The following is a 25968-nucleotide window of genomic DNA, read 5'->3' as shown; positions in this document are numbered from 1 at the left end:
GAAGTGCTCGTGAAAGACGAATGGCTGGTCAGCACTCCATTAAAAAATATGAGCATATTCTATGAAAAACAAATCATGAGCCGTGTCATAGCTCTACCTGCTACAGTATCTATTATCAAGGTCCCCGCCAACGCAAGAATCACAATCGGGAAAACCACATTATATCCGATAGGAACCGAAATCTGGGAAGGGGAAGTTGAAAGTGTCGATGCCTTCCAACATCAGGACATCCCAATGAACCCTGACCTCAAATTCTTATTAGAACATAAACCTAACCACACCATCCAGATGTCTATTAAAAAGAACAATCTATCAATTGAAACTTTGGACTATTCCGAGAAAGACCATATCTTATTAGAAAGCAGATCATATTTTCCAATAACGGATGTACTGATTCTAACCTGTATCGGACTGTTAATAATATGGTTAGTGGTTCTCACCATCCAAATGACAAAACTATCCCGAAAAACCCACGAACAGTTACCAATGGTCTTAAGGCTCATCAGCGGAGGTCACCAACAACTTTAGCCTTTAACACATTACACACCACGGTATCACCCTCTGATTGTCTCTAGGTTAGAGAGTGAATTCCTGCTACGTTCCCAGGACATACCCGGAATTCAAAAGGGGGATTTTGTCATAACATATACCTCAAAATATCATATGTTGTTATATTTGTCATTTTAGTCTGGTAAAATGTAAGCAGTAACACCAAGAGGACCACTTTCCCCTCCCATCAGAATTAAGTAACCAATTTATATAACCCCTTGAAAAGCTGGGTTATAACAAACAAAAGTATCAAGCTGACTAAGACTGTTGCCGCCATGACTTTAATTCAAGGAAGACTTAAATAAATAACCTATTGTATTAGAGAGTGAACAGATATCCTAAAGTCAACCTCAATATGGACTCAGATGTCAATGAGACAATGACTAACATATGAAATGGAGATCTTCCCAACAAGACAAATAAGACACCTCTATTAGAAAAGTAAACAATGGAATGGTATCCTGAATGCTCAAGGTCCATTGAAGACACTACAAGAAAACATTGAAAATTGTGTGTATTTTTACATCATGAATATACGTATTTTAGAAGCAGGGATCTAATGTTTTACTATAGTACAAGTTAAAAATTGTGTGTAAGTCACCTTTACAAGTATAAAGACAAGCCGCGACCTCCTATATCCAGAAAACACATGTCACATGTGTGGTCTCAAGGAAATTAGGTTGAAATAGGAAATACGTCATTGTCATGTCACGTCATGGTCTTATAAACCCCCATTGTGTGATTCTAATTAACTACATTATAAATCAAGGATTATATTATACACCAACTACTAAGAATCCTTGAAAAATATAGACACATATTCACATCCCCAAAATATAGAAAACACTTATATATATATATATATATATATATATATATATATATATATATATATATATATATATATATTTTTTTTTATATGTATAGATTTTTTTTTACAAAGTAAGTTGGATACACATTTGTTATCATCAGACACCCCCCTGTGGTTGAAGATAATATTGCAGTTTTTACCTGGCCGATCATAAAAATCTCCCCAACCAATGGGGAGTAAGCCAAACCTTCTGGGCTGAGCTTAAGATACATTTATAGGTGTATTGTCCCAAAATGGTATAAAGGTTGGGAAAGAGAAAAAGAGAGGGAGGAGACACACCCCCGACATTAAGAAGTCTGATGATATTGACCATTCTCCATCTTGTTGGGCTTGATGACTGAAACCATTCGATGTGCATAGATTTTGGCGGACATCTTCCCTCATAAGCTGATTGGTAAGATCCAGATTACATAAAGGCTATTTTTACTTCCACTCTTGATATTATAGAAACAAATTTTAGAGGTTATGTAAGGATGTTATTGACTGTCGGGGGTGTATTATTATAACCGGGTTTTAGGGAATTCTATCAAATATTTAAATCAATTTAGATTTCTGTGTCCTCAGGGAAGTTTTATTGCTCCATGTAATTGGCGTAAATCTGTGGTTTAATAATTAATTCAAATTGGCAATGTCGTTCTGCTGACTCGGGGAGATATACTTTGGATTTCTTCCGGCCGGAGAAGTTTAGAGGGTTCTTCCCCTGAGCGACAAAGGATATTGCGTTCTTGAATATAAAGAATAAATTACCACATATTATTTTTCCACAGACCACCTTGATTCCATGAGTGATTATTTCAGTTTCCCTGGGTAAAAGCAAATATAACTTTGAGGATGTTTTGATAATGTATGTATGAAATTCAAATCACCAGAAATTTAGTTCTGTATCAAATTGTATGAATATACTCGTTAATTAATAAATCAAACTTACTTTACTTATTAATTTTGTTGGGAGATATTGTATAATTTGGTAGGAAAACCCCATAAATTAACTAACTCAGGAAAGGATTGTGGTGTGCACTGACAATTAGAAAAAAATTTACAAAATTACCGCAAGGTTGGAGGCACTGAATTAACGCTGAGATCTTCATTAAGATCCCATACCACAATCACAACAGTCTCAAGTGTTAATGGGGAGCAGGTGTGTTAAACTTGGTGTTATCATCTCTCATACTGGTCACTGGAAGTTCAACATGCCACCTCATGGCAAAGAACTCTGAGGATCTGCAAAAAAGAATTGTTGCTCTTCATAAAGATGGGCTAGGCTATAAGAAGATTGCCAAGACCCTGAAACTGAGCTTCAGCATGGTAGCCAAGACCATACAGTGGTTAACCAGGACAGGTTCCACTCAGAACAGGCTTAGCCATGATCAACCAAAGAAGTTGAGTGCACGTGCTCAGCATCATATTGAGAGGTTGTCTTTGGGAAAACAGACGTATAAGTGCTGCCAGCAGTGCTTCAGAGGTTGAAGGGGTGGGGGGTCATCCTGCCAGTGCTCAGACCATACGTTGCACGCCGCATCAAATTGGTCTGCATGGCTTTCATCCCAAATGGAACCCTCTTCTAAAGATAATGCTCAAGAAAGCCTTCAAACAGTTTACTGATGACAAGCAGACTAAGGGCATGGATTACTGGGACTATGTCCTGTGGTCTGATGAGACCAAGATAAACTTATTTGGTTCAGATGGTGTCAAGTGTGTGTGGCAGCAACCAGGTAAGGAGTACAAAGACAGTCAAGCATGGTGGTGGGAGTGCCATGGTCTGGGGCTGCATGAGTGGTGCCAACACTGGGGAGCTACAGTTCATTAAGGGAACCATGAATGCCCGCAGAGCATGATCCCCTCCCTTCAGAGAATGGGCCTCAGGGCAGTATTCTAACATGATAACGACCCCAAACACACCTCCAAGATGAGCACTGCCTTGCTAAAGAAGCAGAGGGTAGAGGTGATGGACTGGCCAAGCATGTCTCCAGACGTAAACCCTATTGAGCATCTGTGGAGCATCCTCAAATGGAGGGTGGAGGAGCACAGAGTCTCTAACATCTACTGTCATCACGGAGGAGTGGAAGAGGACTCCAGCGGCAACCTGTGAAGCTCTTGTAAACTCCATGCCCAAGAGGATTAAGGCAGTGCTGGAAAATAATGGTGGCCACACAAAATATTGACACTTTAGGCCCAATGTGGACATTTAGGGGGATTCTCACACATGTTGCCAGCGGTTTAGACATTAATAGCTGTGTGTTGAGTTAATTTTGAGGGGACAGCAAATTTACACTGTTATACAAGCTGTACACTCACTACTTTACATTGTAGCAAAGTGTCATTTCTTCAGTGTTGTCACAGGAAAAGGTATAATAAAATATTTACAAAAATGTGAGGGGTGTATACACTTTTGTGATATACTGTAAATACGTAAAGTGTTTATGTGGTAAAGAAGATGAACGAATTAGTTTTGTAAAATGTGAAACATTTTCAAATAAAGATTACATGATTTAAAAAAGAATTCAAGGGGCTTCTCCAGAAACTCTGAAAATGCTATAGGTGCTGTGCTTCCTATGACCATTTTGCTAAAAACTGTAAAGTTGACATCAAGTGCACAGACTGCTGTTGTTGCATAGTTACATAGTAGGTGAGGTTGAAAAAAGACACAAGTCCATAAAGTTTAACCTATGTGTGTGATTATATGTCAGTATTACATTGTATATCCCTGTATGTTGTGGCCGTTCAGGTTCTTATCTAACAGCTCCTTGAAACTATCGATGCCCCTTGCTGAGACCACTGCCTGTGGAAGGGAATTCCCCATCCTTGCCGCTCTTACAGTAAAGAACCCTCTACATAGTTTAAGGTTAAACTCCCTTCTATGAAAAAGTATTATCCCTATTGTCGGGTCACCGGTATGGTATTTGTATATTGAAATCATATCCCCTCTCAAGCGTCTCTTATCCAGAGAGAATAAGTTCAGTACTCGCAACCTTTCCTCATCATAACTAATATTCTCCAGACCCTTTATTAGCTTTGTTGCCCTTCTTTGTACTCTCTTCATTTCCAGTACATCCTTCCTGAGGACTGGTGCCCAGAACTGGACAGTTAAGAAAAGAAAATTATAATTTTCTTAATAATCCAGCTATCAGGACATGGCAAATTATTCATATCCATAGTAACACTCTGTGGCGATACAAATTTCTAATAACAGAACTGGACAGCATACTCTAGGTGTGGCTGGATCTGAGTCTTGTCTCCTTTTTAATGCATGCCAATATCCTGTTTGCTTTATTAGCAGCAGCTTGGCATTGCATGCCATTGCTGAGCCTATCATCTACTAGAACCCCCAGGGTCCTTTTCTATCCAAGATTCCCCCAGAGGTTCTCCTCCAGTGTATAGATTGCATTCATATTTTTTCCACATAAATCATAATTTTTCTACATTGAACCACATTTGCCATGTAGTTTCCCACCCCAATAATTTGTTCAGATGTTTTTGCAAGTTTTCCGAATCCTGCGGAGAAATTATTGCCCTGCTTAGCTTAGTATCATCCACAAATACAGAGATTGAACTGTGTACCCCATCCTCCAGGTCTTTAATTAACAAATTAAAGAGGATTGGTCCCAGTACAGAACCCTGGGAGACCCCACTACCCACTCCTGACCATTCTGAGTATTCCTCATTTATTACCACCCTCTGAACTCGCCCTTGTAGCCAGTTTTCAATTTATGTACTCACCCTATGGTCCATGCCAATGGACCTTATTTTGGAAAGTAAACATTTAGGGGAGACTGCGCCAAATGCTTTTGCAAAATACAGATACACCATGTCTACGGGCCTTCCTTTATCTAGATGGCAACTCACCTCCTCATAGAAGGTTAATAGATTGTTTTGGCAAGAACGATTCTTCATGAATCCACGCTGATTACTGTTTAGGATACTGTTCTCATTACTAAAATCTTGTATATAGTCCCTTATCATTCCCTCCAAGAGTTAACATACTATTGATGTTAGGCTAACTAGTCTGTAAATCCCAGGGATGCATTTTGGCCCCTTTTTAAATATTGGTGCTACATTGTCTTTTCTCCAATCAGCTGGTACTATTCCAGTCAGTAGACTGTCAGTAAAAATTAGGAACAATGGTCTAGAAATTACGTGATTGAGTTCCCTAAGTACTGTCGGGTGCAAGCCACCTGGTCCCGGTTATTTATTAATGTTATGTTTCCCAAGTCTAATTTTAATTCTGTCCTTTGTTAACCATGGAGGTCCTTCCTGTGATGTGTCATGAGGATAAACACTGCAGTTTTGGTTACTGAATCCCCCCTGATTCCCTCATGAAGACTGAGGAGGAGAATAAATTCAATACGTTCACTGTCTCCCCATCCTTTGTAACCAGATTTCCTTCCTCATTCTTTATGGAGCCAATATGGTCTGTCCTCCCCTTTTTACTGTTTATATACTTAAAAAAATTCTTGGTATATTTTTTTTTTGCTCTCCTCCGCTATGTCTTTTGTGTTCTATCTTAGCTGCCCTAATTGCACCCTTATATTTCTTGTTGCATTCCTTGTAAAGTCTGAATGCTGATGATCTCTCAGCCTTGTATTTCTTGAAGGCCTTCTCCTTTGCTTTTATATGCTCTTAAAGCAAACCCATCTCTCCTCCGTGTTCTTTGTTCCTAAGATTTTATCTCAATTTATATCTTCTGGCAAGGTTCATAGTTTATGGGAGTAGACTCTTTTGAAATTCAGAGTCTTGAATTTCCCTTATGTTTCCTATTTGTGTGATTTATACTGAAGCTAATTGATCTGGGCTCGCTGTTTCCTAAATTGCCCCGTATTTCCACATGATTAGGTCTGTATTGTTGGTAATCAGTAGTAGGGCTAGGAAGGCTTTGTTTCTAGTTGGCGTGTCTACCATCTGACCCATGCCAAGTGACGTGGCAAGTGATAAGCTGCATCTGGTAGCAAGTGACATTGCAAGTGAAATGCATCTGCTTACAAGTGACATGGCAAGTGACAAGCTGCATCTGCTGACAATAGATGGGGCAAGTGACAAGCTGCATTTTCTGACAAGTGTCGTGGCAAGTGACACACATCTGCTGACAAGTGATGTGGAAAGTGACAAGCTGCATCTGCTGACAAGTGACGTGGCAAGTGACAAGCTGCATCTGGTGACAAGTGACATGGCAAGTGACATGGCAAGTGACACGCTGCATCTGCTGACAAGTGACATGGCAAACGACATGCTGCATCTAGTTGCAGGCGACAGTGGCAAGTGACAAGCTCAGGTTCCCCCTGATTCTGCATTATGGTGAGTTGAACTATTTCATTATATATTACAATGTAATAATATAAATAATGCGCTTCAATCATCCTGACACCATAACAACTAGGGTGCCGGGTTGATTGAAGCGCATCCCCAGGTGTTTCGAATAAAGTGGGCTGGTCTGGATGAAGTCCAGGGTCAAATTTTTGTCCCAGTCCAGCCCTGGGCAGAGTACTTGCTACCATACCCACACAGTGGCATGCCTGCTCATCTTCTCCGCGGCTCCCCCGCCAATGCTGCAGACAAATGCCATGTCGGAACAAGAGGCAGAAACTGCAGGAGAAAGTCAGCTGACGGCCAACAGCGTGAAGAGGGAGGAACTTTCTGCTGTGAAAAAGGTATCGCTGGAGGCATGACTGACACTGTAAGCAAGCGCCAGCACCATTGATCCCATCCCCACCATCACTGCCTCTGACTGAACCTCCTCCCTCCCCACACCACATCTGCCTCTGACTGAACCCCCCTCCCCACCACCACATCTGCCTCTGACTGAACACCCCCACCACCACTGCCTCTGACTAAACCCCCCCCTCCCCACCCCCACATCTGCCTCTGAATGAACGCCCCTTACCACCACAGCTGCATTCGAATGTGGGCACCTTTTGGTGGGTGTGATTTTTTTTTTTTGGGGGGGGGGCAGTATTTTCTTTTTGGGTCCAGACAGCACAATATCTTGGGTCGGCCCTGAGTACATCAGCAGTGCAATGGATCTGACGATGCCCCATATGCACAAAGACTTGATCTAGGCTGAGTAATAGTGGGCGATGTATGCTTGAATAGAAGGTACACGCTAGCGGAGATCAACTTCTTCAAAACTCACGTGTTAAGAAATGAGCATGCATCTCACTTCAGACAACAGAATAGCCTTGTAGATTGAAGAGAGAGAATTCATCAGAATAATGGACAATACATTCTTCAAAGATAAATCTAACAGCTGGGTTGCACCATTACCCCTTCGTGCTACAAGAGTTAGACTTCCAAACAATCGTGAACAAGCTTTATCCAGATTCAACTCACTTTAGCGAACTGTAAAGAACAATCCTGAAATGAAGGACCATTACATTTCCTTTATGAAAAGGATCTTTGACAATGCTCATGGTGAGCCAGCTCCACCTCTTCTAGAACATGATGAATGCTGGTATCTGCCTTGCTTCAGAGTGTATTATCCATGTACATCAAATCAAATTAGGGTAGTGTTTGACTCCATTGCCAAGCATCAAGGCGTATCCCCGAATGTTCTTCTCACTGGTCATTACTTAACCAACAACCTTGTAGGAGTACTTATGAGGTTTAGAAGAGAGCCAGTTGCCATAACTGCTAATACTGAACAAATTTTCCATTGCTTTATAGTAAGAGAAGACCATAGGAACTTCCTAAAGCTTCTGTGGCACCATAACAACAATATGAACAATAAAGTGATTGAATACTGCATGAAGGTTACATTCTGCGGAAACAGCCCCTCTCCTGCTGTGGCAAAGTTTGGTCTATAAGGGACTCCTCTTGATAGCGAAAAGGAGTCTGATGCAGATGCTCGATGCTTTAATTAGATAGATTTCTACATGGACGATGGACCCAAATCATTACCTACAGATGAAGAAGCCATAGACCTGCTCCAAAGAACTCAAGATATGCTTTCTGAAGCCAACCTCAGACTCCATAAGATTGCCTCAAACAGTGCTGCTGTGATAACTCAGAGCTTCCTCCTACACACCATGTGTCTATGTGACCTCACATGCAGTGTAAAGCAGGGCATGGGACAGCATTACTGCAGACTTATCAGCTGAAGCTGATAGGACTCACACAGGCAAACACTAGATAATCAGCACAAGTAAACACTATGAAATAAAACAAGTCAGCTATGAACAGAGAAGCAGGGTTGCCATAGAAACTTGGATTGAGAAGGAGGCTTGGTTAACAGTACAGGAAGTGCTCAATGTAAGGGCGGAAATACACTCCACTGTGGACTCAGAAAACAATACTTAAGATGGTGCTGCCTAACCCCTGGAAACAAGTTGTTTTTTAAAGTTTCTTTAAACAGTAAGTAATATGCAATTTGGGCTGGATTACAGTGGCTATAGTTTGATAATTACTTATTATAATGGACTAAATGAAAACAAGCATCAGAGTGGGAGAGTTTACATTCTCTTTAAAGATTGGGATGCTCCACTAAACAAACATTCAAATTGGGAGCCCTGGAAACAATCTCTACATGCCTTAGATGGAATTGGCATACCACACTGCTACACTTCAGCTTCCCTTGCTGCAAGTCAGAGAAAAGAGATTCACATCTGCTCAGATGCATCCACTGAGGTCAGAGCAGCTGTTGCCTACCTCAAGGTAAGAGACTCTCTCAATTAAACCCATGTAGGATTTCTGTTTGGCATAGCTATGTTAGCACCAGCAATTTTCAAGTCTTTCCACAGATTCTTAATTGAATATAGGTCTGGACTTTGACTGGGCCATTCTAACACTAGGGATGAGCCAAACACCCCCCCCCCCCCCAGCCGGTTTCAGTTTGCACCAGAACCTGCGAATTGACCGAAAATTTGTGCGAACTTTAGAACCCCATTAAAGTCTATGGGGACTCGAACGTTCGAAATCAAAAGTGCTAATTTTAAAGGCTAATATGCAAGTTATTGTCCTAAAAAGGGTTTGGGGACCCGGGTCCTGCCCCAGTGAAAAAAAAAAAGAGGCAAATATTCATTTAAATATCGTACCTGGGGGGTGTCTATAGTATGGCTGTAAAGTGGCGTGTTTTCCCATGCTTAGAACAGCCCCTGCACAAAATAAAATTTTTAAAGGAATAAAAGTCATTTAAAACTGCTTGCGGCTTTAATGTAATGCAATATGGATGAAAATCAGTGAGACCAACGGCATAGGTACCCCCCCCCCATCCATTACCAGGCCCTTTGGGTCTTGTATGGATATTAAGGGGAACCCCGCATCCAAATTAAAAAAAGGAAAGGCGTAGGGCCCCCAGGCCCTATATACTCTGAACAGCAGTATACAGGCGGTGCAAACAAGACAGGGACTGTGTAGGTTTGTTGTGTTAAGTAGAATCTGTTTGTAATTTTGAAGTGGTACATTTTTAAAGTGTAGCTCCAGTCAAAAAATCTATTTTTAAGCTTTTTGGAAAACATAGGGAAGGGTTATCACCCCTGCAACATTTTTTTTTTGCTGTCTGTGCACCTCTTCAGAAGATTTCACCTAATTTTCTGTCCCAATGACAAATGTTTTTTTTTAAATTTGGGGGTTTTAGTGAAACAAGGATTTGTGATAAAGCATCAGTGGAGAGGAGACACATTTTTCCCACATCAACTCTTACAGGAGAGAATTTCCCTTCCTAGGGGTAGATTTAATCTCACTTCCTGTTGTCTCCTTCCGTTTGTAAGGAGACGTTTGTAAGTCGGATGTTTGAAAGTAGGGGCCTGCCCTATATGCTCTTCAGAAATTTGGGCCTAAGGTGTTGGTGTTGCCACCACACTCTAAGCCCTCAAAGTTACTCTTGGTGGGCACTGAAAGGCCCTGCTGTGAACTATTATATCAAGAATTGTAATTACATGCCATTGTTGAACAGTGGTAGAAAAATTGGGCCTTTTGGGGGTGGTGGCACAACACTGTAAGTCCTCACAGTTACTCTTGGTGGGTGTTGGAATGGGCCCTGCTGTGAAATATTAGATCAAGAATTGTAATGACATGTCCCTGTTGAACAGGGGCATAAAAATTGGGCCTTAGGCACTGGTGCCTCAACACTGCAACCCCTCATAGAAACTCTAGTTGGAGTGCAGGAAGGAGACCTGCTGCAAAGTATTGCATCAAAAATTGTAATTACACGCCCCTGTTAAACAGGGCTTGAAAAATTGGGCCTTAGGCACTGGTGCTGGTGCCACAACATTGCAACCACTCACAGATATTGTAGTTGAGTGCAGCAGCGAACCCTCCCGTAAAATATCGCGTCAAAAATTGTAATTACACGCCCTTGTTAAACAGGGGCTGAAAAATTTAGCCTAAGCCACTGGTGGCGGCGCCCAGAACCAAAAATGTTCTTACAAGCTATCAGCATGATCATTGAGGAGGAAGAAGATAGTCACTCAGCATCAGCATAGGCAGTCTTGAAGGGATCTGATATTTCAAAAAAATTATTCGGTTACATCAGCATCAGGTGCTTGGTAGCTGGTGGTGATCCAAGACTGATTCATTTTTATGAAGGTCAGTCAATCAACCAAGTCGGTGGACCTGTGATCAGTTACAAAGCCTCCAGCAGCACTGAATGTGCGTTCCGGAAGAACGCTGGATGCAGGAAAGGCCAGTAGCTCAATTGCATACTGTGCAAGCTCTGACCAGTGATCTATGCTCAAGACCCAGTAACCCAGAGGATTTTCGGTGGGAAAGGTGTCCAAGTCTGATCTTGCCCCTAGGTATTCCTGCACCATGTAAATCAGACGCTTGCGATGGTTGCTGGAACCGATCATACCTTCGGGCTGCGGACTAAAAAATTGTCTGAACACATCGGACAGACAGCCACCTTCTCCACCGCTCCTTCTGTGACTGACTGAAGCCCCAGCAACACGTTGTCCAGGACCAGGAATTTGTAACCTCCCAGTCTCTGGGAACACGTTGCATAGACCTTTTTGCAAGGCTTCCCGAAGATGTTTCATCCACTGCTCCCTCTGCGATGGCAAGATAAGGTCCGCAACCTTACCCCTGATACAAGGAAAAAGGAGGGTTGCCGGCCAGTACTGATCCCTCGCCTTGATCCGAAGAAATAGGAGGATGCTTCCGCAGGCTTTGCAGGATCAGGGAGGCCATGCAGCGTAGGTTAACTGAGGCATTCGATCTGGAGTCCTCTGGGTCACTAAGGACGACATAATCCACAGCCACCTCCTCCCAGCCACGTACAAGTCCACGGGTTTCTTGGGACTGTAAATCATCCCTAAAAGACTGCTGCTGATGCTGAGTGCCTTCTCCTCCTCCTGTGTGATTGGTCGGCCAGCAGGAACACTGGGGGCCTTGAGAGGTAAGGAAGTCCTCCTCTTCCTGCCTCTGTTCTGTTCTGCGTCAAGTGCCCTTTCCATTATTCCATGCAGTGTGTGCTCCAACAGGTGGACAAGAGGGACAGTGTCACTGATGCATGCACTGTCACTGCTCACCATCCTCGTGGCCTCCTCAAATGGTGACAGGACAGTGCATGCATCCCCAATCATGCCCCACTGGCGTGGGGAAAAAACCAAGCTCCACTGACCCTTTCCTGGTGCCATAGTCACACAGGTAGTCATTGATGGCCCTCTGCTGCATGTGCAGCCACTGCAGCATGGCCAACATTGAGTTCCACCTGATGGACATGTCACAAATTAGGCGGTTCTTAGGCAGGTTCAATTACTTTTGGAGGTCAGCCAGCCGAGCACTGGCATTATATGACCATCGGAAATGCACACAGACTTTCCTGGCCTGCCTCAGGACATCCTGTAAGCTCGGATACCTGCCCAAGAACCACTGAACCACCAAGTTAAGGGTGTGAGCCAAACGGGGCACATGGGTCAGTTGTCTCTGCCGGAGGGCGGAGAGGAAGTTGGTGCCATTGTCGCAAACCACCATTCCTTGCTTAAGCTGGCATGGTGTCAGCCACCTCTCAGTCTGCACCTGCAGAGCTGACAGAATCTCTGCCCCAGTGTGGCTCCTGTCCCCCAAGCACACCAGTGCAAGCACCGCATGGCATCTTTTTGCCTGCATACTTGCGTAGCCCCTTGAACGCCTATGGAGCACTGCTGGTTCAGAGGACAAAGCACAGGAAGAGGCCCATGGAGAAAGAAGAAGAGGAGGGGGTGGAGGAGAGAGGTGTGTCAGAATCACCAGTAGTAGCATTTTGGCAGCGTGGTAATATGCACCTTACCGCTGACCACCCTGTCCAGCGAGGCCAAGACATTACCTTCCACATTCCAGTAGAGAGCCGGAATTGCCTTCCATGTGAAAAAGTGGCATTTGGGAGCCTGCCACTGAGGAACCGCACATTCCACAAACTCAAGGAAGGGGGCAGAGTCTACCAACTAAAAAGGCAGCAGTTGAAGTGCTAGCAATTTAGCCAAGCTAGCATTCAACCGCTTGGCATGTGGATGGCTGGGAGTGAACTTCTTTTGGCCGTGCAGCAGCTGGGGCAGGGAAATTTGCCTGTTACAATTGGACGTCGGTGTACTGATAGCAGATTGCCCGCAGGTACTTGGCTGTGACATACCCAATTCTACACCTTCATTCCTCCCAGTGCAGGTTTCAGAGAGGACTGAAGGTATAGTGGGGTTGGAGATCCCAGCTGATGAGGAGCAAGGAGAGGTCTGCTTTGTTCTTTGGTGTGGGTCTTTTTGGTACGCTTGCCAATGAACTGCATGGCAGGTCAACATATGTCTGGTCAAGCATGTGGTGCCCAAGCGGCTGATGTTTTGGCCACACGAGATACGCTTGAGCCATATGTTGCAAATAGCAGCGGTGCGATCTGATGCACTTGTCTCAAAATAGGCCCACACCAAAGAACTTTTGGAATAACGTGCAGAGGCAGCACCTTGCACATGCAGAGCTCTGTGGTGTGATGCAGTCAGTGTGCTGCCCTTAAGCTGGCCCCTGGAGGGCATCCTGCCTCATTGGAGATGTGGTGTCTCCTCCTCCTCTCTCCTGTCAGGCACCCACGTGGAGTCAGTGACCTCTTAATCCCCTCCCTCCTCATCACTGGAGCAAACCTGGCAGTATGCTGCAGCTGGGGGAACGTGACTGCCAGATTGCTGTCCTTCTTGGGCACCCCCTCTCTCTAGGCTCATCTTACTGCCTTCCTCTAGCTGGGTATCATCATCAGAGCTTTCAAAACGCTGAGCATCCTCCTGGAGCACGTACCCAACACTGTGCTCAAACAATTTTGGGGGACTCCTCAGGAGGACATGGTGGGGCTAGGGAAGGAGTTACTGATACCATTGAGCTGAGAGAAGAGGCCGTGTTGGCAGCTGCTTTGCCAGACAAAGTACCCTGAGCCTGGGTGAGAGAGGATGAGGATGGATTGGTCATCCCCTCTACCAAGTCTTCGGCATGTTGCAGCTCAACACGGCCAACTGCCGAAAAAAGGACAAGCGTGTCCCATGGCCACACGCTGATGAGGATGCACCGTGTCCACGACCAGCACTGTTGCCTCTAGACACAGAGCCTGCTTGCCCTCTATTATTGGCTTGTGACTGTCTGCCTCTCCTTGTTGGCTTTCCAGACATACTAATGGCCTGCAGGGAGATGTAGCTGCACAAATCGGAGACGTATATACTGATTATACTGCAACTAGCAGGATCAACTGCCTGCCAGAAATGTGGGTAGCTTTAAGTGCACACTGTGCAGAGTACACAGTACACCAACTGTAATTACTGCAACTGCATGCGGTATAGGATCATAAGAACACCAGCAATTGTGGTAGATTTATGTGCACACTGTACACAGTACACCAACTGTAATTACTGCAGCTGCCTGCCTGTGGTATAGGATCAGAAGAAGAACACCAGCAATTGGGGTCGCTTTAAGCGCCCACTGTGCCAAGTACACAGTACACCAACTGTAATTACTGCAGCTGTATGTGGTATAGGATCAGAAGAACACCAGCAATTGGGGTAGCTTTAAGTGCACACTGTACAGAGTACACAGTACACCAACTCTAATTACTGCATCTGCCTGCGGTATAGGATCAGAAGAACACCAGCAATTGGGATAGCTTTAAGTGCACCCTGTGCAAAGGACACAGTACACAGAAACAAATCTAGCTAAACTGAATACAGTATATATATATATATACACACACACACACACAATACCTAGGATGCATATATATATATATATATATATATATATATATATATATACACACACACACACAAAATACACTCACTGCAGCTTACTGACTCGCCTCCTGCATGAAATGAAATGACACTGCCTATCTCTCTCTCACTGCCGGGGCGCACTACACAAGGCCGCCACACAGGCATCCTTATATAGTATGGAGTTTGTACTAAACCCCCTGAGCCATAATTGGCCAAAGCCACCCTGGCTTTGGCCAATTACGCCTCGTTGTACAGATGGCGCTGTGATTGGCCAAGCATGTGGGTCATAGTGCATGCTTGGCCAATCATCAACCAGCAATACACTGCGATGCCCCAGTGATGCCCCAGTGAATTATGGGCCATGATGCCCACTCAAACTTGGTGCGAATGGCCCATAACGTTCGGAATTCGCCGAACGAGCGAACAGGCGATGTTTGAGTCGAACATGGGTTCGACTCGAACATGAAGCTCACCCCTATCTAACACATGAATATGCTTTGATATAAATGATTCTATTGTAGCTCTGACTGTATGTTTAGTGTCGTTGTCCTGCTGGAAGGTGAACCTCCAACCCCAGTCTTAAGTTTTTTGCAGACTCCAACAAGTTTTCTTCTAAGATTGCACTGTATTTGGCTCCATCTTTCTGTCCATCAACTCTGACCAGCTTCCCTGTCCCTGCTGAAAATGATGATGTGTTCAATGTGTTGCGCAGTGTTTTCCGACGCACATGACGTTTTGCTTTTAGGCCAAAAAGTTCAATTTTGGTCTCATCTGACCAGAGCACCTTCTTCCACATGTTTGCTGTGTTCCCACGTGGCTTTTCCCAAACTGCAAATTGTACTTCTTATTGTTTTCTTTCAGCAATGGCTTTCTTCCTGCCACTCTTCCATAAAGGCCAGATTTGTGCACAACATGTACTGTGACATACTGAAGCAGAGCATGATCCCCTCCCATCAGGGCAGTATTCCAACATGATAACGACCCCAAACCTCCAAGACGACCACTGCTTTGCTAAAGAAGCTGAAGGTAAAGGTGGTGGACTGGCCAAGCATGTCTCCAGACCTTAACCCTATTGAGCATCTGTGGGGCATCTGCAAACATTTGCACACTCTAACAGGTTTTCTACTAAGATTTCCCTGTATTTGGCCATCCATTTTTCCACCAGCTTCCATGTTCCTGTTGAAAAAAAGCATCCCCACAACATGATGCTGCTTTTAGGCCAAAAAGTTTGATTTTGGTCTCATCTGACCAGAGTACCTTCTTTCACATGTTTGTTGTGTCCCCCACATGGCTTCTCGCAAACTACAAACAGCACTTCTTATGGCTTTTTTTCATCAATGGCTTTCTTCTTGCCACTCTTCCATAAAGGCCAGATTTGTTAAAGAGGAAGTAAACCCTGATGGGTTTACTTCCTCTTTCATTCCCTGCAAAGGCAAAGCATAATGGACTACTATGCATCGCATAGTAGCCCATTATGTGTCACTTACCTGACACAGGAGCCAGCGAAGTCACCGCTGTCCCCTGTAGTCCGGCGCATCCATCTTTTCGGTGGGGTCTCGCAGCTCCGCCGCTGTCATTCGGCGGAGCCGCGATGACGTCACTCCCGCGCATGCGCACGGGAGCCGACACGCGCAGCAGCTCCATTATTGGAAATGCCGCGCTCAGTGCGCCCGTGCGCTGTAGACAGCGGTGCCTGTCTTCGGGCAAATATCTCCTAAACCGTATAGGTTTAGGAGATATTTCTTGGACCTACAGGTAAGCCTTAATCTAGGCTTACCTGTAGGTCAAAGTGGTTTGTAAGGGTTTACAACCACTTTAAGCGCTGGACTAATAGTTGTGCTATGGACAAATTCCCCCACTTGAGCTGTGGAGCTCTGCAGCTCCTCCAAAGTTATTATGGGCCTCTTGGCTGCTTCTTTGATTAATGTTCTCCTTGCCCGGCCTGTCAGTTTAGGTGGACGGCCATGTCTTTGTAGGTTTGCATTTGTGCCATACTCTTTCTGTTTTCAGATGATGGATAGAACAGTGATCCGTGAGATGTTCAAAGCTTGGGCTATGTTTTTTTATAAGCTAACCCTGTTTTAATTTTCTCCACAACTTTATCCCTGACCTGTTCCTTGGCTACGCAGTGGCGGCTGGTGTTTTTTTTCTTTTGGGGGGCGGCAAGCAGCCACGCCCCCAGGTCGGTAATCGGCAATCCTTCCCCCAGGAGGACATTTGGGACATCAAAGCCCCACACTTACCCCATCTAGGAAGCAGGCATGCTGTCCGGCGAGCGGCAGATTTTTTCTTCCTCCTCCTGTGGATCACAGCGGCTTCCACCATACATCTTCCTCCCTCTCCTAGGTGCCTGTCCTTTCAGCCAATTCAGTGTTAGAAAAGTGTCCTGAAAGGGGTCAGACGCATGGAATGGAAAGGGGAGATGGTGTCAGTGCACCCTTAATGGATGGGCCACCCCTGCTTGGCCTTTATGATGCTGTTTGTTCACTAAAGTTCTCTAATAGACCTTTGCGGGCTTCGCAGAACAGTTGTATTTATACTGAGAATAAAATACAAACAGGTGGACTCTGTTTACTAGGTCGTTTCTCAAGGCTATTGGTTACACTGGATTTTAGTTAGGGGTATCAGCGTAAAGGGGTCTGAATACAAATACATGCCACACTTTTTACATATTTATTTGAAAACCATTTATCATTTTCCTTGCATTTCACAATTATGTGCCACTTTGTGTTGGTCTATCACATTAAATCCCAATAAAATATATTTACATTTTTGAAATGTGGAAAATTTCAAGGTGCATGAATACTTTTTCAAAGCACTGTAGGTAGGGTTTAAGGTCAACTTTTACAGGAAAGCTGAGATTTGCTTATAACTACATTTGTATTTTTACAGTACATTTTTCTCTAGGGGTTTAAAGTGCTTAAGAAGTGGTGCAGCAATCTTGGGTGCACTCATTTGAGTCAGTTAACTTACAAGTATGTGTTTGAAGTGTGGGAGGAAACCCACATAAGCTCAGGGAAAACATGCAAACTCCACACAGATAGTGTCCTAGATGTAATTCGAACCGAGGCCCCTGGGGCTAACCACTAAGCCACTGTGCTGCTCACTTTAGCTGCATATATTTCTGTATTTACTGGCTGTTTTAATATGCTGTTTCTTTTTGGTAACCTTTGCTTATACTTTTTTCATCGTATGTCCAGTTAAAATGAATCAGGTTTTGAAATGTTCACTTTAATAACCATGCATTTCAAAGTGTAACGATGTGCCCCCCACCATTTCCCATCTCCCGATTCTTTTGCCTTATTAAATAAACCTAATATTTAGAATTAGGCATGCATTTGACACTTTGCTGTGGCAGCTAACCTTGAAAAGAGATGTTCCGAAACTGATCTATGAATTTGAAGTCTGTGGTGATATCTTGCGTCCTAAGAAACCTCTTCAGAACGTGGCCAAAGAGAAGCACTGCATCTAGATAGCCAGCAGCATAGTCATCTTGAAGCTAAAATTGAACAAAAACTTTGAGATTGCAAAAAAAATACAGATTACTAAAAAAAACAAATACTGGCATATGATCAACCCTACAAAACTATTTTGTAAATGCAGTTCTGTTAAACTGTTCCTTTGTCAGTTCCAATAGTATATAAATGAAGCCTGAGAGAGAAAAATAGGATTTTTATAACAGCTTACCTGTAAAAATCCTTTTCTTACATTACATATTTCAGTACATCACAGGACACAGAGCCTCAGTATTCACTCATGGGTTATATATGCACCATTAGGTGAAGGACACTGGCACAACCTAGACAGGAATTTTACCCCCCTATATAACCCCTCCCCTAACTGGGAGTACCTCAGTTTTGTAGCAAAGCAATACGAGTGTAATACATATCCCCAAAAAGAGGGGCGGTAGCTCTGTGTCCCTGTGATGTACTCCAAGAAAAGGATTTTACAGGTAAGCTGTTATAAAAATCCTATTTTCTTTATCATACATTACAAGACACAGAGCCTCAGTATTCACTGATGGGATGTCCCAGAGCAATGCCACCTGAGGGGAGGGGACACAAACAAAGTAGAGAGCCATCAGACCTGGGGACCCTGTGCTGAGGCCTGCAGCACACTGCACCCGAAAGCAATATCCTCATGCCTTTTCACATCCACCTGATAGAATTTGGTGAATGTATGGACTGAAGACCAAGTTTCAGCCTTACAGATCTGAGTCATGGAGGCCTGATGATGCACTCACTGTCCAAGAAGCACTAACAGCCCTGGTGGAGTGCGCCTTGATTTAAAAAAAGGTGGAACTTTCTCCTTTAAACCATAGGCTTGAAAAATCACAGTCGAAACCATTTAGCAATGGTGAATTTCAACGCTGCCTGTCCTATCTTAGGACCTTCAGGCAACACAAACAAAATATCAGTTTCGCAAACCTGAGCGGTTGCTACCAAATAAGCTTTGACCGCTCTCACTACACCCAGAGAATGTAGTGACTTTTCTTCCTTAGAACAGGGATCTGGGAAGAATGAAGGCAGAACAATATCCCGGTTTAAATGAAAATTTGAAACCACCTTCGGAAGAAAGCTAGGATTAGGACGTAAAACCACTCTATCCTTATGAACAATTAAATATGGCTCTTTACAAGAAAGGGCTGCCAATTCTGATACCCTTCTTGCAGAAGAAATGGCTACCAGAAAAACTAGCTTCCTTGTCAACAGGACCAAGGGAATATGTCGTATTTGCTCAAAAGTCTGCTTCTGTAAAGCTGACAGAACTAAATTCAAGTCCCAGGAGTTCAGGGGGGCTCTAAACGGTGGATTAAGCCTCGTTGCCCCCTGAATAAATCTTCGGATCAAGGAATGAGAGGCAAGCGGTCATTGAAACAATAGTTGATAGTACTCAAGGCCAATTTCATTTCTAACCCCATTTGCAGAAAGGCAAACTTCCTGGGATGCCAACCCCTGGATTCACAACAGGAGACATAAGCCTTCCAGACTCTATAATAAATGACTCTGGAAGCTGGTTTCCTTTCATTAATCAAGGTAGAAGTTACTGGGCCTGAAAGCCCACGATTCTTCAGAATGTGGGTTTCAATAGCCAAACCGTCAAATTTAGTGTTTGTAAGGTAGGATGGAACACTGGTCCCTGGGATAGCAGGTCTGGACATATTAGTAGTAGGGTCCATGGAGACCCTACCGCCATTTTTACTATCTCTGCATACCAAGATCTTCTGGGCCACGCTGTGGTCACTAGAAGCACTGACTTCTTTTCCTGCTTGATCCTGTGAAGAACCCGTGGTAGCAGCAGAATACGAGGGAATGCATAAATCTGTGAGAACTGATGCCATGGAATCACCAATGCATCCGTCCCGCATGCAAGTGGATCCCTTGTTCTTGACACAAAGTTGTTGATCTTGTAGTTGAACCTGGATGCAAACAGATCTACATCCGGGATCCCCCATCTTTGACATATGGCTGGAAGATGTCGGGGTGAAGAGACTATTCCCCTGGGAACAACTGCCGGCGACTTAAGTAGTCTGCCTGCCAGTTCTCTACCCCTGGGTACCCCTGGAATGAAGACTGCCGATATGCATGGCACATGCTTCTCTGGCCAGATCAGGATCTGGTTTACCTCTTTCTGGGCAGCACGACTCTGGGTACCCCCTTGGTGATTGATATAAGCCACAGCTGTGGCATTGTTGGATTGGATCCTGACAGGACGACCCTGCAATTTGAATGTCCAGGCTTTTAGGGCCAGGTACGCTGCCCGAATCTTCAGAATATTGATGGGTAAGGTCTTCTCGATCCTGGACCATTTCCCTTGGACAGTTGCCTCTTCCAGAATGGCTCTCCAGCCCGAAAGGCTGGCATCTATTGTTACCACCTTCCAGGTCACTGGTAGAAAGGGCAAAGCTACAAACTGAAAATGACAATTTTCTACTTCGAAATGCAGATATTTCTGATGAGTGGGAAAAAAAATAGGTACATGCAGGTAAGCATCTTTTAAGTCTATTGATGCCAAAAACCACCCCTCCCCTTGAGCTTTTTCAAGCAGGCCCTGTTTTCCTGCGCAAGCCGAGGGAATTCCGATCGGATCACTGTGGAGGGGAGGCTGGGCGGAGGAGTGGGGACTAGGTGGGAGAAAAAACCCCCATAATGGCGGCGGCAATGGTGGCAGTGGCGGCGGGAGGTAGTGCGGGTACCGTTAACTGCCCTTAGAATAAAAAGAGCTGTGGGGAAACATTCTTAGCAGAAAAACTCCCTCATACTACCATCCTACCTGCAGCCTGGGCTGGAGGAAGCGTGCAGCATGACTACAGAGATGAGAAAGACAAGCATGGAAGGTATGTGCCCTTTACAGCCCCCGGTGCTGACTTTAGGCATAGCATTATTACTTAAAGGAGAAATACCATAAGAAACTGGAAAAATTCCTTATCTTATCCAGCCAGGGGGTCTGTAGTGACAGACCCAATATTCACCTCTCACGATGGGCTCCATTTTAAAAAACCTTCAAGGACTAGGGCCTCCTTAAAAAAGGGGGATCCTAGCTCTGGGCCCCTAAACCCCCCCACCAGGAATATGGCTGAAAAAAACAAATACTGGCTGCCGGGGTCCAGCTCTCTAAAAAGAGAAGCATTACAGCCAGAACCTCATTTCTTCAGACATGAGGCCTGGGTACCATTCAGTTCAACCTAGAAAAATCACTTTGAACGGATCCCAGTTGCATGGCTTTGCCCCAGTAAGGAATATTCCAGCGGAACTCAGCCAGCACATCTTTACTCAACTATTTACCAACACCTAAGACACTGGCTAAAAAACTGAGGTACTCCCAGTTAGGGGAGGGGTTATATAGGGGGCTAAACTTCCTGTCTAGGGTGTGCCAGTGTCCATCATCTAGTGGTGCCTATATAACCCATCAGTGAATACTGAGGCTCTATGTCCTGTGATGTACGATAAAGAAACTGCATCAGAATGGTGTTGATATATTTTCCTTTCTATGAATTATATTGACAGGCATCCTAGATATGAAAAGTAATTATCTCCTATTTCATAATTTGCCAGGTTTCAGGTTTTGCCACAACACATCAAATGGACCTACAGGTATATCAGGAAGGTCAGGACATTGACCAAAAAAATTCTGTATATGCGTAATATTTTTTCAGACATTCTCTTGTAAAGTGTTTTTATATTTCAAATAATTGTTTTGTGAAATGAGACAGTACAATAAATTTAGCTCACAGATTAAAATTCTAAAATTTTTCTTTAAATATTTCTTTAAGCCAAAGATGTATTGCTGTAATGTAGTCAGGTTGCAGAAATAGTAATACAGTGCATTGAAAAAGTATTCATACCCTTTGAAATTTTCCACATTTTGTCATGTTCCAACCAAAAAAGTAACATTTGTTTTTTGGATTATATTTGATAGACCAACACAAAGTGGCACATAATTGTGAAGTGGAAGGAAAATGAATGATAAATGATTTTCAACATTTTTTACAAATAAATATATGAAAAGTGTGATGTGGAATTGTATTCAGCTCTCTGAGTTAATATAGTTACATAGTTAGTAAGGTTGAATAAAGATGGTCAGTAAAGACACCAGTCCATCCTGAGTGAGTGTCTACAATTGTTCCTAACCCTTTACTTTGCAGTACCAGTGACCCTTTTTACTGCTAGGCAAGAGTACTAACCACTACACCACTGTGCCGCTCTTTGTAGAACCACCTTTTGCCGCAATTACAGCTGCAAATCTTTTTGGGTATGTCTCTACAAGTTTGAACATCTAGAGAGAGTGACATTTTTGCCCAATCTTCTTTGCAAAATAGCTCAAGCTCTGTCAGATTGGATGGAGAGCTTCTGTGAACAGCAATTTTCAAGTCTTGCCACAGATTCTCAAATGGATCTAGGTCTGGACTCGACTGGGCCATTCTAACACATGAATATGCTTTGATCTAAACCATTCCATTGTAGCTCTGACTATATGTGTAGGATCGTTGTCCTGCTGGAATGTGAACCTCCGCTCCAGTCTAAAGTCTTTTGCAGACTTTAACAGGTTTTCTTCTAACACTGCCCTGTATTTGGATTCAAACATCTTCCCATCAACTCTGACCAGTTTACCTGTGCCTGATGAAGAAAAGCACCCCTACAACATAATGTTGCCACCACCATGTTTCACAGTGGGGATGGTGTGTTCAGGGTGATGTGCAGTGTTAGATTTCCGCCCCCATGGAGTTTTGCTTTAAGGCTAAAAAGTAAAATTTTTGTCTCTTCAGACCAGAGCACCTTCTTCTACATGTTTGCTGTGTCCCCCACACGGCTTCTCGTAAACTTCAAACGGGACTTCTTATGGTTTTCTTTCAACAATGGCTTTCTTTTTGCCACTCTTCCATAAAGGCCAGATTTGTGGAGTGCATGACTAATAGTTGTCCTGTGAACAGATTCTCTCACCTGAGCTGCGGATCTCTGCAGCTCCTCCAGAGTTACCATGGGCCTCTTGGCTGCTTCTCTAATTAATGTTCTCCTTGTCTGGCCTGTCAGTTTAGGTGGACAGTCATGTCTTGGTAGGTTTGCAGTTGTGCCATACTCTTTCTGTTTTCAGATGATGGATTGAACAGTGCTCCGTGAGATGTCCAAAGCTTCTGATATTGTTTTTTATACACCTTTTTTTTATAACCCTAATTTAAACTTCTCCACAACTTTATCCCTGAACTATCTGGTGTGTTACTTGGCCTTTACTAATTAGGTGACTTCTGAAGGCAATTGGTTCCACTAGGTTTTAGTTAGGGGTATCACAGTAAAGGGGGTTAATTTAAATGCACGCCACACTTTTCAGATCTTTATCTGTAAAATATTTTAAAAAACACTTATTATTTTTCTTTTCACATCGCAATTATGTGCCACTTTGTGTTGGTCTATTGCATAAAATCCCAATAAAATATATTTATGTTTTTAGTTGTAATATGACAAAATGTGAAAAATGTCAAGGGGTATGAATACTTTTTCAAGGCATTGTACATACACCGATCAGCCATAACATCATTACCACCAACCTAATGATGAATAGTTCCCCCTTTGCTGCCTAAACAACTCTGACCAGTTAAAACATAGATGCCACCAGACGTCTTAAGGTATGTGGTATCTGGCACCAAGCTATCAGTAGCAGATCCTTGAAGTATCCAGTGGCATCCCATAGTACATCTTGATGTCATCTCTTTCCCACGTAAGTGACACACGTGCATCCAACCATCCACATGATGTAAAAGAAAACATAATTTATCAGACCAGGCCACCTTCTTACATTGTTTCGTGTTACAGTTCTGATGCTTGCATGCCCATTGTAGGAGCTTTTGGACACAGGTCAGCATGGCCACCCTGAGTAATCTGTGGCTAAGCAGCCCCATACACAATAAACTGTGATACATTGTGTGTTCTGACACCTTTCTATCAGAAACAGCATTAACTTTTTCAGCAGTTTGAGCTACAGTAGGTTTTCTATTGGATCGGACTACACAGGCCAACCTTCAGGCTCAGTTCACACTGATGCGTCATAGGAACCGACTTGTGAGACCCTAAGTCGGAATGACATGTGAAATTCAATGTTTCCCTGTGAGAGTTGTCTTAACTGATACTACACAAGTCTGTCCAACTTTAGAAAAGGTTCCTCCACTACTTTGGTCCGACTCTGGCAAGACTTTAATGCCACATAGTGTACAAAGTCACATCAAAGTCGCACTGAAAGTTGCAGGACTTTGAAGCCAGCTACTGTGACCCTAGCCTAACTCCCTATATGTATCAGTGAACCTTGGCTGTTCATGACCCTGTTACCAGTTCTCAGTTTTTTTCTTCCTTGGACTACATTTGGTAGGTTCTGACAATTGCAGTTGCTCTGACCCAGTTATTTTGTCATTACAATCTGACCCTTGTCAAAGTGGCTGAACTCTTTACGCCTGTCCAAATTTTCAGGGAAGACTGGAGCGACAATGAGATGGCAGTGGTATAAGAGCGTAGGGGTGGGCATGACAAGGTGCCCAGTTACGCCCACGGGGGAAGGTAGGAGGAGCTAGGGGGAGTGAAGGAGCAGCCTTACTTAAAAAGGTGCGGGGCTGAGCGGGAGAAAAAAGTTCAGCGAGGAGGCGGTTTTACGCGCTGCTCCTCGCGTGGCACACAGCATGGCAGAGATTGCACGGTTACTCGACCAATTGCTGGTCGCGGAGGCACTGGCTGGGAGCAGTGAGGATGGGGAAGGGAGGCGGCGAGCGTCCGGGTGTCGTGGCCGCCATTGCAGTATTCACCTGGGGGAGGCCCTCGAGAAGTGATCGGAGCCCGAGGGGGGAGGAATCGACCCCCTGGCGAAGCGGAGCCTTTATTCCCCCACGGCGGTGCAGAGGAGGCCTGCACGCCATGGAGCCAGCTCGGGAGGCGGGGCCACGGGCCAACATGGCGCCACTTCCCCTGCTCAGAGCGGAGGACAGCATGGGCAGGACATTGCCCCGGCAGCTCTGCATGGCCTGAGGGGGGGGGCTGGGAAACAAGAAAAAGACGACACTGGCTGCAGGAGCTGGGATGGACAGCAGGGGCGCTGTGGAGTTCAGCAGTCTGATGGGGTGTCTCTTACGGTAGCTCCATTCGAGCAGAGGGGGGGCAGGGGGCGGGGGCCAGTGGGATGGCGGGCAGCACATGGCAAGGCTGGAAAGGGGGGCATTGGGACAGTTGCATGGCTCGTTTTCCCCTGCAGCCCTGCATGGGCAGAGGGGAGGGGATAGAAGGGCACCAACGCCTCTGGTTGTGGCTGGACAAGCGAGCAGGGTTCCTGGAGATGCAGCGGGGAGGCGGATGCCCCCCGGCGGTGGCCACCATAGGTCCCAGGGGCAGAGTGGTGCCAGGGTCGGCCCTTCTGTCCGCAACCCCAGGAGGAGGTGGACCCCAACGAGGAGCAGTGCGCAATCGGCGCGTTAAGGAGTGGAACGGATTTGCACGCCGTCCAGGACCCCGTCACCTGGGCGGCTTCCGACTGATGGGAGTCAAGCGGAGGAGGGCAGATCGGAAGGAGAGTTGTCAGAGGATGAAGAGGAATCTGGACGGGCGGTTCTGGTGATGGAGGTCAGCACAGCGGCTGTGGGGGCGGCGCCCAGTCAGCGTGGTAAGTCCTGTGATAACGCTGCTTTTACTAATGCTTTACAGTGTTTAATGGGGGTGGTATCGGGGAGTGGAAGGCAGGTGGTCCCTCCTGCACCACGGGTGGGCACCACTGGCCAACCGCAGGATGGGAGCGGGCCTGCGGGTGCGGGGTCAGGGGGACAGTTGCGGGAGTTACTTGAGGGATTGTGGGTGTTGGTGGGTCAATTTGACGGTGGGACAGTGCAGTCTTCGGGAGGTGCGCAGGAGGTGGATAGCGGTGGTCCTGCTCGAGGAGGTG

The 25968-nt window shown here is 44.8% G+C and overlaps 1 protein-coding gene across 1 annotated transcript in view; it reads right to left on the bottom strand.

Moving 5' to 3' along the window:
• GUCY2C (guanylate cyclase 2C) overlaps positions 1-25968 on the bottom strand; it is a 1344189-nt gene that overhangs the window by 980800 nt on the left and 337421 nt on the right. The window contains exon 8 of the mRNA XM_077452503.1: positions 17923-18058. Within this exon, the coding sequence (XP_077308629.1) occupies positions 17923-18058 (136 nt within the window). The remainder of the gene's footprint in view (positions 1-17922; positions 18059-25968) is intronic.

Source organism: Lithobates pipiens, unplaced genomic scaffold (genome assembly GCF_037356315.1).
Source record: "Lithobates pipiens isolate NorthernLeopardFrog02 unplaced genomic scaffold, aLitPip1_a1.2 Scaffold_23, whole genome shotgun sequence".
Lineage (NCBI taxonomy): Eukaryota > Metazoa > Chordata > Amphibia > Anura > Ranidae > Lithobates > Lithobates pipiens.
This window is presented reverse-complemented; position numbering and strand designations above follow the sequence as displayed.